Source organism: Camponotus floridanus, unplaced genomic scaffold, assembly GCF_003227725.1.
Source record: "Camponotus floridanus strain SB8 unplaced genomic scaffold, Cflo_v7.5 scaffold60, whole genome shotgun sequence".
NCBI lineage: Eukaryota > Metazoa > Arthropoda > Insecta > Hymenoptera > Formicidae > Camponotus > Camponotus floridanus.
In genome coordinates this window covers 971,670-987,876 of record NW_020229770.1, presented here as the reverse complement: position 1 = coordinate 987,876, position 16,207 = coordinate 971,670, and the positions used below count along the sequence as shown (strand labels likewise).

General features: G+C 35.6%; 1 protein-coding gene across 6 annotated transcripts in view; it reads right to left on the bottom strand.

Moving 5' to 3' along the window:
* LOC105248921 (puratrophin-1) overlaps nucleotides 1-16,207 on the bottom strand; it is a 286,834-nt gene that overhangs the window by 126,484 nt on the left and 144,143 nt on the right. For all 6 annotated transcript variants that reach the window (XM_011254000.3, XM_025413141.1, XM_011254001.3 and 3 more), the window contains 2 exons: nucleotides 11,083-11,295; nucleotides 9,485-10,454 (listed from right to left, as the gene is read on the bottom strand). In XM_011254000.3, coding sequence (XP_011252302.1) covers nucleotides 9,485-10,454; nucleotides 11,083-11,295 — 1,183 coding nt within the window. The remainder of the gene's footprint in view (nucleotides 1-9,484; nucleotides 10,455-11,082; nucleotides 11,296-16,207) is intronic.

The window sequence follows — 16,207 nt, the reverse complement described above, 5'->3', positions numbered from 1 at the left end:
TACAGAGAAAAATTAAAGTTTTTTTTTGGATTGAGATAGTATATAAAAATTTTAATTTACTATAATAATAAAACAAATAAATTAACAGTAACAACAATCAAATGTGTGTGTATATTTGTATTATTTATTTTCATAAAATCTACTCAATATATATTTAAATACATAATAAGTATATATGTATATAAATTATATTCCTATAAAATTACTATACTTTAAAAATTTATCAAAAAATATATAATATTTAAGTTATCTAAAATAATACAAATAATACAAATAAATATATATAATATTTCATAAATTCATTGTCTCGTACGAAATGCATAATTTTAGATCTAATTAGGAAAGATCAGAAAATTATATATAAATTTATACAGTAATTAGTCTTTCTATATTCGCAAAGGAATTATTCAGTAAATTCATTGAAAGAAATATTTAACTTTGATGAACACACTTGTTAATTTAAAATTTACATATTATATTTTAGCAAAACATGTTATTTGTAAAAAAATATGTAAATTAATTTTTTCTCACATACGTATAAACAAAATAATTTTTTTCGAAACGCTATGCGTAATAAAAATCTTATTCACAATAAGTTGCAATAATAGGTAATAATAAGCAATAATTAATAGCTTCATGATTATAATTGCTGCGATTTATACGAATAACGAGTGAAACTTAGAACTATTACTTTTCAAAATAAACATGAAATAGTAATACACGATCTTTAAATATACATAATTTATATTTCGTCGATCGTAATAAAAATTGATTCAAATTCCTATTAGTTTAATTCAAATAAGAGAAACATATTTCTATTTGAATCTTTTGGACAAAACACCACATGATACGATATTCATGCGCATAATTCGCTAAACAGTTACTTAGAATATTATGATAAACGATGTTCTTGTCAAATCCGGTAAATCAGATACTATAGCTCGTTGGGTGGTCTTAATCTTTTAGTCTGTGCGTTTTCATAGACTTTGCAATTTCCTTCTTGCAATCTCTTCGTGATTCCACTGCCATAGAAATTCGCCGTGTATGTATTAGAAACTGTTTACGATCCTTATACGGAGTACAGTCTTATATATCGTAGTATAATTGAATAAAACGTTATTGTGTTATCAGATATTCCTCTGCATAAAGCTTAATGTGAAATGCACGAAGCGTCACAAATAAATAAATATTGCAACTTGAATCCCCATAAAATAAGATATTTATTTTATAAAAATAATGCATGAAATTAATTTTGAAAATTTTGTTTTGATATAGATATATAAATATTATTTAATTAACTATGTATATATTTTTTCTATAAATCAATTATTTTATTTTATTTGTAATTTGATTCATGCTAATATTTTAATTATTTACATAAATATATGAAATTAATTTAATTTATTATTTTTAAGAAAATCTGTTATTATAAATATTGTTTATCATTTAATAATTAACAAAAAATATACAATCAATATAAACAATGTAGCGTTGCAATTAAATTCTCAATATGACCTGAAAGGATCGGTATTTTCGATTGAAAAATAATATAATAAGATTTATCGCGAGATAAATCGGTCAGGTTCAAGAAATTGAATTGACAATGAAATCTAGTGCAACCGACTGCTAACGGAAATAGTTAATGTCACAAATGGAAACTAGAAACGATCTATTCAAGAGTTGGCTTCCAATCTTGGGAATCTTTCTGCACATTGATTTCTTCACAATAATGTACTGAATAATTTTCCTTTGCGAATATAGAGAGAAACTAATTACTGTATAAACTTCCATGTAATTTTCTGATCACATTCCTAATTACATCTAAAATTACAAGTTTTATAATCTAGAAGTTCAATCTTCCATATTTCTTCATTTGTTACCTTATAATAACTGTTTTATCGTTATATAAATTTTATCTCATTTTATCTCGACTAATTTAATGAGTAAATTGTAGATTTCGCAATTAAGTTTCAAATATATTCCAGATAATTTTTCTGCCATGATTTATGTCTGATTGAAATAGATTTATCAACTATTTCATTACAAGTCTTCTTTTTCGAACAAAATTTTGTTACTTTAGATATAATTTTTATTTACTTATTTTTTTAAATAAAATATCTTCTATTAAAAAAACGCGTAATATAAATTTTATTCAACAAATCCATAATAATTTTATAACAAAAAACAAAATAAGCCTAAAATTTAAAATATTTTAATATTAATAAAATTTGAAATATTTTATTTTATTAATTACATCCACATCTCTATATTAACTCGTAGTTTACTTGTATACATATACATTTGCATGAAAATTATCGAAAGCAATATGCACATAAAATGCACATAAAATAAACAATAAGAAAAATGATAAAGATTATGTCTCCCACACACATGTAGTATAAAATTATAAAAATTATGTCACACATGTAATATATCCCGCGCTGAATACTAACTATAACATTTTATTCTATTCGTAAACGTTGTAAACTTTTTTTACACGTGCATATTATGGCTGATGCCAATCAGGTAAGAGATTTTTTCCGTACAAAAAAGACCCCGCACACAGGAGGCCGCGTATTAATAAGAGGAAGCGTCTAATGGACTTCCGCTGCGTTGTTCTTTATTTTCTATAGTATACGCGGCGTTTGTAAATAACATCATGGCGTAATGGGCCGTGTAATGTGACGGCATTTATTCGGCTCGTTGAAGATCGTTTTATTCACGGTCGGATCAAAAGATCTACCGGCGGCTGCGCTACCAGATTTTACGATGTCGTGTGTGATGGCAATTTGATCACTATCTGCATTATGATTAATAGCGACAACTTCCCTTTCCACGATCCAGGATGCATTTTGACAATTGATAATACGGGAGTTTAGTAAAAGTAAACAGAAGATGATAATCAAAGACTTGACATTAAAAAAAATTTTTAGAAAATTAAAAATTTTAGGAATATGCAAAATAAATTTTTCTAAATAATATTCCACATTTTTATTCCAAGAAATGTAGAAAAGACTATTCTATGCATTTATTTTGTATATATTATTAATATTATCACGTATTTTAATAATGTTAATCTACATAGAGTTTTAGAATTTAAGATATACATAAGATTATTTTTATTTATGGAATATTTTCTTCCTATAAAGATAATTTTAAAAAAATACATGAATGTGATTTTTATATATTTCTTTTTATATTATATTTTTGAATTAAAACAATGATAGACGTCATATATTTAGGATGAATTTAAGAATATACTATATTAAATTTTTTAATTATAATATTAAAATTTAAAATTTTAATTATAATATTTAAATTATAATAATTGCAATTTTTCCAAAGCTTATAATCGGCAATAATCTAATAGAAAACATCACGGTAATGATCTAAAAGACGACATTTACAACAAATGACTGCCGTGAAGCGAAGCTCATTCAACTCAATCATCGTTGACAAGCGTAATAAAACTCGGAATTAATCGAATTATCTTGCACCATAATTGAATTGCGTAAGGAACGAAAAATCGATAATCGTCTCGATAGACAAGTACAGTCTTGGGCAAACGGCTGGCAATCATTCTGTTAGTTCGTGCAAACAAGCGATCCCGCGGGATTCGACACGATGAGTGTAATCGGGAAGTACGGATTGTCCGAACGAATGATTCGCTTTCTCGTTCTACACCCGACGTGATGTAGCGCGTCGAACGACCGCGAGAGGTGAACAGCCTCCATTGTGGAAGCCGCTTGATTCCCGCTTAAGTAGATATGATTGAGGGCCGCAGTGGGGACGATCAATGAGCTACTAAGTATAGCCGATCCGTATGCTCGGGAGACGTTCAATCAACTCGCGCGCAACATGGGTCGCTCGTCTGCTCCGAAACGCTTTAGTCCGATCGCAAAACCTCTAGATATGCACGATGGCAATGCAGAAACTCGCAGCGATACCTCACGATTCCTTGTTTATTCCCCTTATCCCGTAAAGTCGCGTTAGACAAAAAAATATCATAAGTCGCGATCAAGTAATAAAATAGAAAAGGTGGCAATTTGACGAGAGAAAAAGGAAGTACGTGTTTGTAAATGTTGCAAATAAAATCATAATAAGTATAAAGAGACATAATTTTACTAAATAAATAAAACTAATAGCTTCACATATTGTCATCAATTTGATATAAAGTATATTCGATAATATTTCTTTCAATGCAAAATATTATAAATTTTAAGAGTTCCAAGACAATATATTCCAACTGGAATATATTTCACAAAAAAAGACAATTTCTTTATACGAGTAAAGGTTAATAACGCGACCAATAAATTAATACGACAATCAGTGGCGATGATAGAAAAACTCTTTTAAACATCGGCGGCTTCAGAGACTCCGACATTCTCTTTACGGGAAGAAAAAGCGTGAGAATGGTCGGTCATTCGATAAGTACATCTCGATAGCGAGTTCCATAAAATTTACTAGCTTTCACATGCCTCCAACGACACCGAGCAATAAAATTCCGCGATGGAGCGCGAGAAACAATAAAATGGACGAACTAAGTTGCATCTTCGGTAGTTTCTCTTCAGAGTATAATAATCCCCTGTGAAAAAATGACGCCGCATCGATATCAGCTGATCGTTAACACCTATTTATATTTCGTGCTATTTCTCGCTTTCGCGCGAGAACCTTTGACTCTAAACCTGCTACGAGGAGCTCAACGTTGCTCAGCAACTATAATTACCGTTATTGCAAAAGCACGTTTTGATTAAATTAAACTCATTTAGCTAATTGATAAGACTCATTCCAGCTATTTTAAATGATTTTAATCATTAAATAAAATTGACCGATTAGCTGTTTTCCTAGCTAAATTATTTATTTTTAAATTATAAATGTAGATAATGTATAAGCAATAAAAAGTAGGCCAGTCATGTAAATTTTGCTATAAACGAAAAAAAAAATATCTTTAATTTATTATTAATTTCGTATTATTATTAATGATTTTATAACCGTTAAATTTTTTAAACTTTTTTTACATTTTTATATAATTTGAATAACATTCAATAGATATCAAAGAAAAATAAAGACATTGGTTGGACATTTTATTTTATTTTTATTATATATAAATAAAGTTTATAGAGAATTTTATAGCATCTTCGTAATATTTTTCTAGAGATATTAGTTAGATGTAATAATGATTACGTAATATTCGTGCCCTCTAAGAAAAAAAATAGAGATGAATTAGAAGATAGTGAGAAAGGACATTTTCTAGTTCCATTTTAGGAATGGAAGAGAATTTCTTCTCAACTTCCTTTCGCCTCGCTACTCTTCGTTTCTTTTTTCTGCCGATACGAAGAGTATGCTTTGCGGTTATTGCCGTTGTTAAAGTCGATGATTTTCTTGGGTCGGTCGCGACAACGCTAGATAACTCGCCGCATTCTTCCTGCTCGTGTCTTGTCGACTGTCTGAGAATTAACCGCCGCGATACGAGATTGTTTCTTGTGAATCTCTCGCGCAGAGCAACGCGTTCAAAGAATTTCCGCGAGTCGCGAATATTTCCGTCTAGACTGGGAAAATGCGTATCATGAATAACCGTAAACATAACTTGAACTCGCGAGAGAGAAATATTCGCGAATGAAAACAGTTTCCAGAGACTTGTATACGAATTGCGAGGCAGAAAACACATGTCACGGCGTATCGAATAAGGTCGTCGAACTTGGAAGAAGGATGTGAAAATGTGAGAGTTTCCCAATATAATCTCGTAACATCAATCTCTGGTATTGTAAAAATGGCAAACTTCCAATAAATCTGCTGCAAATGGAATTCAATGGGAAAAAAGTCATTTTATAAAGACGATCAATTTTCTCAAAGAACATTCAAGGGGTAGTAAATTTTTCCTTTTATTTTTCCACGGTCTTCGAGCCGAGGTCGAAGGAAGCTAAATCGAATGCATTCCGCGCTGTCACGCGCTGTAACTCATTCCCGATGGTATTCTCCTCTCTTACCCTCGAGTGTGGGCATTGGCATTTATATCCCACAACGGGCAGATTATGTTCTGCGGTTCATGCCGACAAACCTGGGCGCGAAAACGAGTGGGTCGCGCCTGACGAGACCGAGCTGCCGTCAATGAGATGTCCACATGCTAATGAACACGACAACCGGCGCAAAGTCATGTCCGATCGTGTGGCAATGGTGTGCCATAAGTGTAACCATGTCGGCTTTGCAGGTTACGAAACGATGACAACAAAACGGACGTTCCGAGCGAGAATAAGAATAACGACCGGTTCTCGGTACTTGATCATCGGATGCCAAAATAGAGATAGGGAAATACAGATAGAATTATTGATGCTATACCGTTATTAGTCACTATCACGACTATCTTAATTCATTCATTATTTATCTTATTTACAAGCTCGAAGCATGTATCATATCCGCGTGCGAAAGAATATTTTCTCATCTCTCACTTTGACAATCGAGAAAAAACTTCAACTAAAATGGAAGTATATTTTAATATATTTTCTCTATAAATATAAGTAATAAATTAAAAAGAGATATAAATTTCAAAGAGATATAAATAAATTTTCATATATTAATATGTAATTTAATATTTAATATATGTATTTTCTCTTTGATACTTTTGATTTATTGCTTATATTTTTTTCTTTCGTCTAAAAATATTTTCTTGTTCGCATTTATAGAATCCATTTATTTGACGAGAAATCCTAAGCTAAATTGTTTCGATTGAAATAATTTGTGTTGTATTGAAATCCGCATCTTCATTATAAAATTTAATTTAATATTTTCACAGTGTTCATTCGCTCGATATTAATTCATTTACGCAAAATCTATTTAGATAATTTATTTAGACAATTAAATTGCGAAAAATTGATTATATCAACGTTGTTCATAAATGTATCTCGATTCCTCGCTAACTTTTTTTTATCCGATGGTTTGCTCTCAACGCTGCAGAAAAATCGCCGCTTTGTTGCCGTATGTCATTAGCACGAATACTCATTGACGAGTTCGTTACTCCGTTCATTCACTGTCGGAGCAGGTCGCTCGCCTCTTGCACCGCGAACATAAACATCGCTGACACACGTCCAGCACACCAGCCGCAGAAAAGTCAGGAAACGTGTTCGAGCATATATACCGGAGCTGCCAATTGCAAGCCGTAACGGACGCGCGATTCGGTCGTAATAGTACGCAACGGTCCGCGGTATTTGCGGTTCGCCTTTGCCGCATGTGTGGAGGGACTTAGGAAGCCGCGAACTAAAAAATAATTGTTACGATGATTACTCGCGCGTTTTACGCGAGTCATTCCTACGACGAGTATAATCGACATGGTATTGTAACATAATATTCTCGTTTTCCATTCCGCAGGAAAAGGGAGAAATCTTGATTCCGAGTGTTCAATTCATTCAATGAAATTCCATTTTAATAGGAAGAATTATATTCTTTATAACATAATGTTACGTGTTTTTTATAGAATCATATCTCGATCAAATTTTTTGTATTTAAACCATCGTAATATATTTTGTGAAAAACATTAAAATTGACTTCAAAGCGATAAATATTTATTAAATTTGTTCATAAACGAGCTAATATTTATCGAGAAAAAAATCTGAATTTATTATAAAGTGATTGCAAAAATTGTGATTTTCATGTTCATATAATTTCGTATATATTTTCGCATGAAACTGTTTTTTATTCTTGATATTTATTTATTAAATCACGTTGTTTTAAATTATATTTAAAAAATCACAGTTCAAAATGTCTATAAATTAATTTTAAACTGACAATTATGACTCTAAACCATGTATTTGCACGTGACAAACGAGAAAGAGATAGATTTATAATTGAGAACATTAAGAATAAAGAATCCGCTTGTAAGGTGACAAAAATTACGCGGCATTGTGTAAAATGTCCCGTAACGGAACGACGAATACTGTAGGCTCACTTTTAACGTCGACGCCGCCGACGTGGCGACGTTTCGGATAAAGGCTCTTGACTTTGCAAACCTGTCGGCGCGGCAGTTACCAAAGAGGCGCGCCGAGACGAGCGTGGGAGGACGCGAAAGGAGATCGGCAAGAGCCGCGAGAGACTTTAAAGTCCGGTCCGACTCGGCCCGTCCGGGCCCGCGAGTGATTCGTTTGGCGAGTTCCACGACGAAAGATCGAGTGACAAGCGAGCGCGCCGACAATTTGCATACTCGTCCGTTACAATTACGCCTGCGTCGCCGACGCGAGAGTCATCGCTCGTTAACGATGCCCCGGGGAGACGGATTAAACCCGGATTGTGACACATGACTTGAAAATTTACTGCACCGACAGAAAGAGAGACAGAGAGATTCTCGACCGATTTAAATAAGAAGCTGTATTATTCGGCTTCAATTGTTTGACGCAATTCCAGAGTAAAACAGCATGTACCTTTCTAAAGATTAATTGATAACTGTTAAATGCAAAAGAAAATAAAATGCAGTTAAATAAAATTAGGGTGAAAAGACGGAATTGAAATATCGTAATAATATTTTTTTCCAAATCCATCTTTTTATGAACATTGTTATCTATCAATTAAAAAAACAATTTTGTTAAATAATAAGTGAAAATAATAGTTGACGTTTTTTTTGTAAATAAAAAATTAACACATTTGTGTTCTCAAAACCTAATTAACTACATCCACATGTGTGAAGTCGTATATATGTTATATTATTGCGGTATAAATTACGAATTAACATGGAAGGCTCTGTTAAACACACGTTGCGGCTTTTCGGTATTTTATTCAGCAGGAAATATTTCCATCATAAATTTCGTCGCAGCTTCGGGCTGTAAAGGCGCGTATTTGCATGTCACGCGAGCACATGCATATCGGAATATAACATCACTAGTACACAACGATTCTATTCACACGCATTGGAGTCTCTCGCTGCGGAACTTTTTCACACCGCTACAAACGAAGTGCAAGCACGCCGATTCGGTGCACAAGTAGCATTCGGATTTTTCGATAGACGGCATGACATGAAGTAGCCACTTTACAAGGTACGCCGCCTACGCCGTACTTCGACCAGAATTTCAAGTTCGACGTGCTGCGCGAGTTTAGTTGCCGCTAAATCATACACGCATGCACACACGTGCGTCTCGGTGCATAAGAGGGTTCATCGAATGCGAGCAGCTGAGCTTGGCTTGGCAAAAATCATTCCCGGGTTTTCACAAACCGCATACGCCGGATAAACCGCGGTTCCGGAAATGAAACTTTGCATCTGCGAACTCTCGACTATTCGTTAATAAATCATACGAATAAAAAGAATCTACTTTTTTAAATAAAGATATTATTTGTGTGAGAGAAGAATATTTCATTATTAAAAAAATAGAATTAAATTGTTATTTAAATCATTTAAAAACAATTAAAATTGAGAATTCGAGGCGTAAAAAATTCTCATTGTTATTTCACATAAGGTCCGTGTAAAATAGAATTCAAAAGATTCAAAACACTGATGATTACTTACCAAATCCCATCCGAACTTCCTCTTCGTCGTCACTATCGATATGCTTGATTCCTGCCACTTCGAAGCTCTTAGCAGATTGTTCTTTCCGTGAGACGAGTAGAGAGGAAGGACAGTCGCAGTTATCCTCGTCATCGCCAGCGCATCTGCATCCTAAGAGCGGATCATCCGTGTCTATATTCCTACACGCTGGACAAGGGAACGTCATATCGTCGAGGGAGACTCTCTCGATTTTTCTCTCGACGGTGACAAGCAGACTGCCTATGTACGCCGGCAGATCTTCGTCACTGACGTCACCTGGACCACCTACGTTCCGTAATCTGTCCTCGAGATCCTTCGGCGAATCGTTAGCGCCGTTGTTTTGCCACAAAATGCTTTCTTCAAATTGCAACGGGCTCTTCAGATCTTTCGGCGCGATCGATCTGCTGCGCGTCTCGCACCTGCTGCTCTCCTTCCACTTTTCCATCACTGTAGAGGAGACGACGTTGGCGCACCGCTTCACTTTGACGCGACTCTCGTCGCCAGTGGGACTAGAGGAGTTCTTGGAATGCGCCCTGCGACTCGAACCTCGATCGAGTTCGCCGTCGAGATCCTCCTTCCAAGCGTCGACGCTGGATGCGGACTTGGACTTCATCACCGTGTTGGTGTGACCGGATTTGCCGATCGTGCGATTCTCACGACAAGATTGGTGCTCGAGCCTGTCGATGGATCTGGCCTCCTCTCGACGATGTTCAGCGCTGCTGGTCTCGCGTGTCCTTGGACGAGCATCCTCGCGCGATCTTCGGCGCGGACGACTGGTGGCCTTCATCACGCCAGAGGATTGCGCCCCGCCGAGATTCGCGCTCGTCGTACCTGCTGACGAGCTCGGCTGACCCTTGTTGGTCAATTCCCGCCAGTCCATGAACTCGTCCTCACGATCCCAACCTAAGATCCCCGGAGCCCTCATCGACGTGGTTCGCCAGACTACTGCTATCTGCGAACAGCAGTATATAACTTTATTTTTAGCTCTTTGCATTTTACCTATTTTGCTCGTTAGCAGATAATTAGCACAATTTACGTCAAAAAATTCTTGATACTATAAATTGGTTAAAATTTTAATTTAAAGTTCATTCTTTTCCTATAATAAGAATGTTAAAATAGCAGTAGTTTCCCACAGTTTAAACTATTAAATGATTTTTCACTAACTAATAGGATTCTGAATAAATGAAAAAAATCAGCTATAATTTATCGTCGCGGTAAACCGGCTTGTTCGGCACAATTCTAAGAACGGGAAAATGTTATAAGCGTGACAATGTCGCCTCGGCGTTCTTAAAGAGACATGTCTTTTATTGCCTGAGGAGGAGGCCTAAACGGACATCTAATAACGCGCGTCCCATTATGTGCCTGTAATCCGCGTATGCATGACTGGTATTTATGCTGAGGATCGATCACTGGAAAGAACGCCAGGAATTTCAGTCTTCGACTCGGTCATTAAGACAAAGTTGTCATTCTCTCGCGACGACACTACTCGGAGGACATCACTCGCACGATCCTTTCGCGACGACCAGGAATAGAGAAGAGAGAAGAGGGAGAGAAAAAGAAGGAAAAAGGACGTGACTCACCTCAACGGTATTTTGCTCGGCGGTTTTACCGGCAGTCTTAACGCCGTTGACCGACGAGGTGGTTGCAGTTGCAGTTGCAGCAGCCACGCTGCGTACGCAGAGGTAACATTCCCCGAGACGTAGCGCGGACGCTTCGAGCTCACCCAGATGCAGGATCAGACCGCTGCCGCCTAATGTTAGGGGCCAACCTTCCGGCACCACCGCCTCGTTCCCCTGCAATCAGATAAATGGATCACGTTGCATCTCGTTTCTTAGTCAGCCTTAGATGCTTTCGCGCTAAATATCGTAATTTTCATCGTACATAGAAGTGCATAGAGTAGAATCTCTTCCTGCAAATGTAATTTTTATCGAATATTCTGTAAGAAACTTCTTTTCTTACAAAGAAAAAGCATAAAAAGAAAAATACAATTGAAAATAAAAAAGATACACATGATAGCAGATACAGTGCGAATTAAGCTAATTAAAATTTTCGTAAATAAATTGCACACGAAAGTGAGAAGAATTACAACACAACGCACGTTAATCATGCTAATTGCAGAATAATTCACGCTGTGCGGATACACCCAAAATTAAGAGAACGTGCAGTCAGCCAGTGACCGTCCGTTCTGCCTTTCTCTACTAAAGAACGCGCCCTGATGAGTAAGAACGCGAATAAAATTTAAACGAAGTCAAAGCGTTTCACATGCGAAAGAAGGTGCAGAATATTTCGCGCGGAATGTCGGAGATTGCATCGTGAAATACATACTTTTATACATCAAGATGTTACAACATGGACCGCAATAAACCCGACGATTAGATAGACAATTAAATTATGTAATAATGCTTGAATATGATTTGAAATTTTAAAAAACATTGAATTTTTTTTATATAATTATTCTAAAAAATAAACTTATAAAATATATTATTTATAACTTATAAAAATAAGTTATAAATAATATATCAAATTTTTTATTTTTAATAAAGATGCTAATCAATTTGATTATAATAAAATACGTATAAATAAAAAATACAATTACATTTACTGTGCAAATAAAAAAATGAAAAAGAAAATTTATGCAACAATGAAATAAACGCAAATGAAAAAATAAACTAATGAGCGATCATTTCTATAGTAACGTAACATGTTCGCAAATATATAACTGTCGGCAATATCGGAAGTGTTATCGCGATTTATTCCTAGGCCACCTCGATGTACTGTAACGTTTAATTTAATATCCAGCTTCACTGCTCATATCTTCTCATCTTCGAAGGAGAGAAGATCGTCGAAGGTGCGAAACTCTCTCGAGACTTGCACCTTGCAATAACGCCTACATGTGTCGGCTCGTGACTATGTGGTCGTGTAAGTAATTAGATGGTAGGATAGCGCAAATAAAGGGCGCTTAACGAATGAATACAGTATACTTTGTGTTCGTAATTAAAAGCGCGTAGCAAACGGACTCGTTCGGTCGTCCGCGATTTTCATTATCGAGAGGCGGAGGATGCGTGATTGCATTCCGTAGCAAAATGAAACTGTACCAAATAAAGTTAGTCGATTAAAAGATTTGACAATCATCGATTCATCGACATAATATTAATTAACTCGCAACAAAATAATAATAATATTGATTGCGTAATTTAAGAGATTTAAAGATATTCTTTATTTCATTGTTTTATAATATTTTATTTTTTCATATATATATATATATATATATATATATATATATATATATATTTAAATTTTTGTTGTATATAACATATACAACATTAATATTTTACTTTAAACATTTATTAGTTTATAAAAAATATTTCTAATTTTAAAATATAATATCGTATAAATTGTCATTTTATTTTATTCGAAAAAAAATATTTTTGATTATATAAACAATGTACCCTATTTTTCAGAAATATCTTTAAATTATAATTCTGAAATTGCTCGTATTGTAGTGTAAGCCTAGCATACATTTATGTATACACAATCTACAATCTGTAGATGATATCTACAGTTCCTGTTACGAAATCGTAACGGACAATGTATTCCATTCATATTTACTAATCAAGTCTCGTCAATAAAATTTAAAAATGTTTCGATGATATCTGGTTTTTCAGAAAATAAACTGATAAAATAGCATTTTAATTAAATATAAAATAGCATTTTAATTAAAACAATAGCAACAAAAAATTAACAATAAAAAAACTTTATATGAAGGAATTTCTTTGCGATAAATTATAATCTATATACTTTTATCTAGGATTTTTTATTTCGAGCAAAGAACGAAAGCACAATAGAAAACTTTTCTGTGTATACATTCTGCAAGAACGTATATCTGTGAAAAATATATGTACAGTAGGAGCTTTACACACAATATTGCATACAGCAAGATTTAAATAGTAGCAAAAGGTCAATAGCAACATAATCTAGAGCGGGCAGAAAGCATTGAATTTAGACGTAGGAACTTTTACACCTGGCATTGATTTTTCTATTTCATTAAAGCGGACTTGCATGCGACTCATGTCGCGTGCCACGTATCGTGACTCGTTGCATGTTCATTGAACTGCGATGTACAAGAACACGAGTTGCCCCAGTTAGATATCCTCAATTATAAAAAGGATATGCATGCGAATTTTATTATACTTACAAAAGTTCTTCAAAGGGACAAAAGTTCTCCAAAGACGTAACAAATACAAGAATAAATCGAGTTGTGCTCCGACAGATCGCGTGAAATAAACTTTCAGTTACATTAAAATGTCACGCAACAGATTATATGGTATGTTTTCTTTTTGGCACAAATTGTCAGCTGCCGTTGATAATATCAGTAATACCGTGAATACATAAGACCATTGCGCATTTTCAACGGAAATCACTCCGAAATAAAGTATCAAATCACGTAATGAAACGCAAAATAAATATGTCATAAAACTAGATAAAATAGCGACGATATTCGAAGGCAAACACAGTACGAGGGGAAAGCGCGATATCGCGAAATTTCATCGAACGTCCGGTACCGCATTGTCAGCGATCTAATTGTAAGACCAATAAGTGCGGAGGCGACAACGAGAGAGAATACAAAGCCAGTCTGACCATGACGACAGAACGGACGTTTATGATGCGTGCGATAAGGAGCCGGCGACCATCTTGCCTGTCAACCATGTGTCTCATTAGCGGTATAAAATGTCGCGCGGGAAATATATCTAGCGCCGAAACTAAGCGACTTTCACTGCGTGATTTACGGACATACCTCTCCCCTCGATTTAATTCGTACGGTTAGGCTTACGCTCCGCACGCGGAAAACCCGTGTGTGTTTTCAGCGATCGGCATAAAACGGGAGATTCCGACGAGAGCGTAAATCAGAGCTTATCGCCGAGGAATTCGCATCAGGCCGTTAAGTGCGAACGCGGATACGTTAAATTTCATCGATCTCGATATCACTCGTTTTTTGCAAACTTTATCGTGCGCGTCGCGTAATAATTTCAATTTTATCAACGATTTTTCGCGACGCGATTGCGTGCTCCGTTATGTGCGACTAGGACGATCGCGCGTTGGTACGTACTACTAGTATATATTAAGACTAGTTTGAAAGCTGCGTCTCAAAGGACATTTCACCAAATTAGAATCGCTCTCTTTTTCATTGACAAACGTCGGATGCAAAAGAAGACATAAATCATACTTTCTACTTTTATTTAAAAGAAGCATGAATACATTTGAAGAAATAAGAGACTATCTATTATTTATATACTAAAATAAAACATGTATTCAAGGATCAAGTTATGTATTTTGGAAATCGATTCGAAAAATGAAAAAAAATATATTTTTATTAATTATGTGAATTAACCCATTCAGACCCTATGCACACAATTATGCACAAAACTTTAAAATCATGTGAAATATTTATTTTTTAGAATTAGTTTCCCTGCGATCTCTCGATGGACTGGGAAACTAATTCCTAACAGTAATAAATCATAAAAAAAACCCTTAGCATCAATAAAAATTAATTCAATAATTTACAAACATTACGAGAAAAAATTCAGGTCTGAATGGGTTAAAACAGATTCATATACACTTGCATGTTTCTTGATTTCTAAAATCGCAAATATACGTGACTTGGAAACAATTTCTTTCCATTCGATTTGACAAGAGTAACTCAAGTTTATTACAAGCCATATTATAATCGCCCATAAATGAATTAGCTCACATGCGAGAGCAGCACGTGGTTGAACACACGTTCCCCGATATCCTTGATCGGAAGAAAAAATTCATAATGGACGATTAAGGAAGAGAGAGAAAGGTAGACACGAGAGACGCGGTGGCTGCCGTACCGGATGCTGTCCAAGTGACAGACACACGTGCACGCGACTGACGAGGGCTCATTAATCGCTAGCCGCGCTACACGGTGTACGCATCGACGCGTCTGTACCTACTTGATCCCCCCTTTTATACACACATACACGCAACAAAAGCGCTCGCGAGTCGAGTAACACGCGCGGAAGTAGCGGAGCGGGTAGTACATCGAAACATACATTTCGCAGCGGCCCGATCTGATGAAAGTCCCGGCAAGACTGATTGCGATCTGGCTGCCGCGAGGAAGCTGGAGCAAGAGAGAGAGAGAGAGAGAGATTCACGAACTTGTTACATGAACCCGGTTGAAAAACGCGCACGCGCCCCGCCGACCGCCCGTGGTAAACACGCTGTGTGCGCGATCAAATTAATCGGCATGACATCGTTACTTCTCCGAGTCGGACGTCTTTCACTCTGCGCTCCCGAGGCGTCTCTCGCGCACCGAATAGGGAAAATAAGTCTTAAGCCGCGATATCGTTCTCGGGGCGAAAAAATATAACGGTTGGGAGGTGCAGAGGCTAAGAGAGCTAAAAGAGAGAGCGAGCGCGGACTTACGGTGTCGAGTTACCGTGCATACATGAATTGCGATTTACGTAAATTCGCGTGGCACGCGCGATGCGACTAATTTTTAAAGAGCACATTTTCGAAAGTATTGAGAAATCGCGCGGTTAATTGGATGAATCGCATCGGTTAATGAGACGAAGGAAATTATGAGCACGGCTTATATGGAAAACGATAGAAAGCCAAGACGCGGAAGGAATGATTTGTCAAATGCACGTGAAAGATGTTTAGTGCGAGCAGATTTTATCGGAT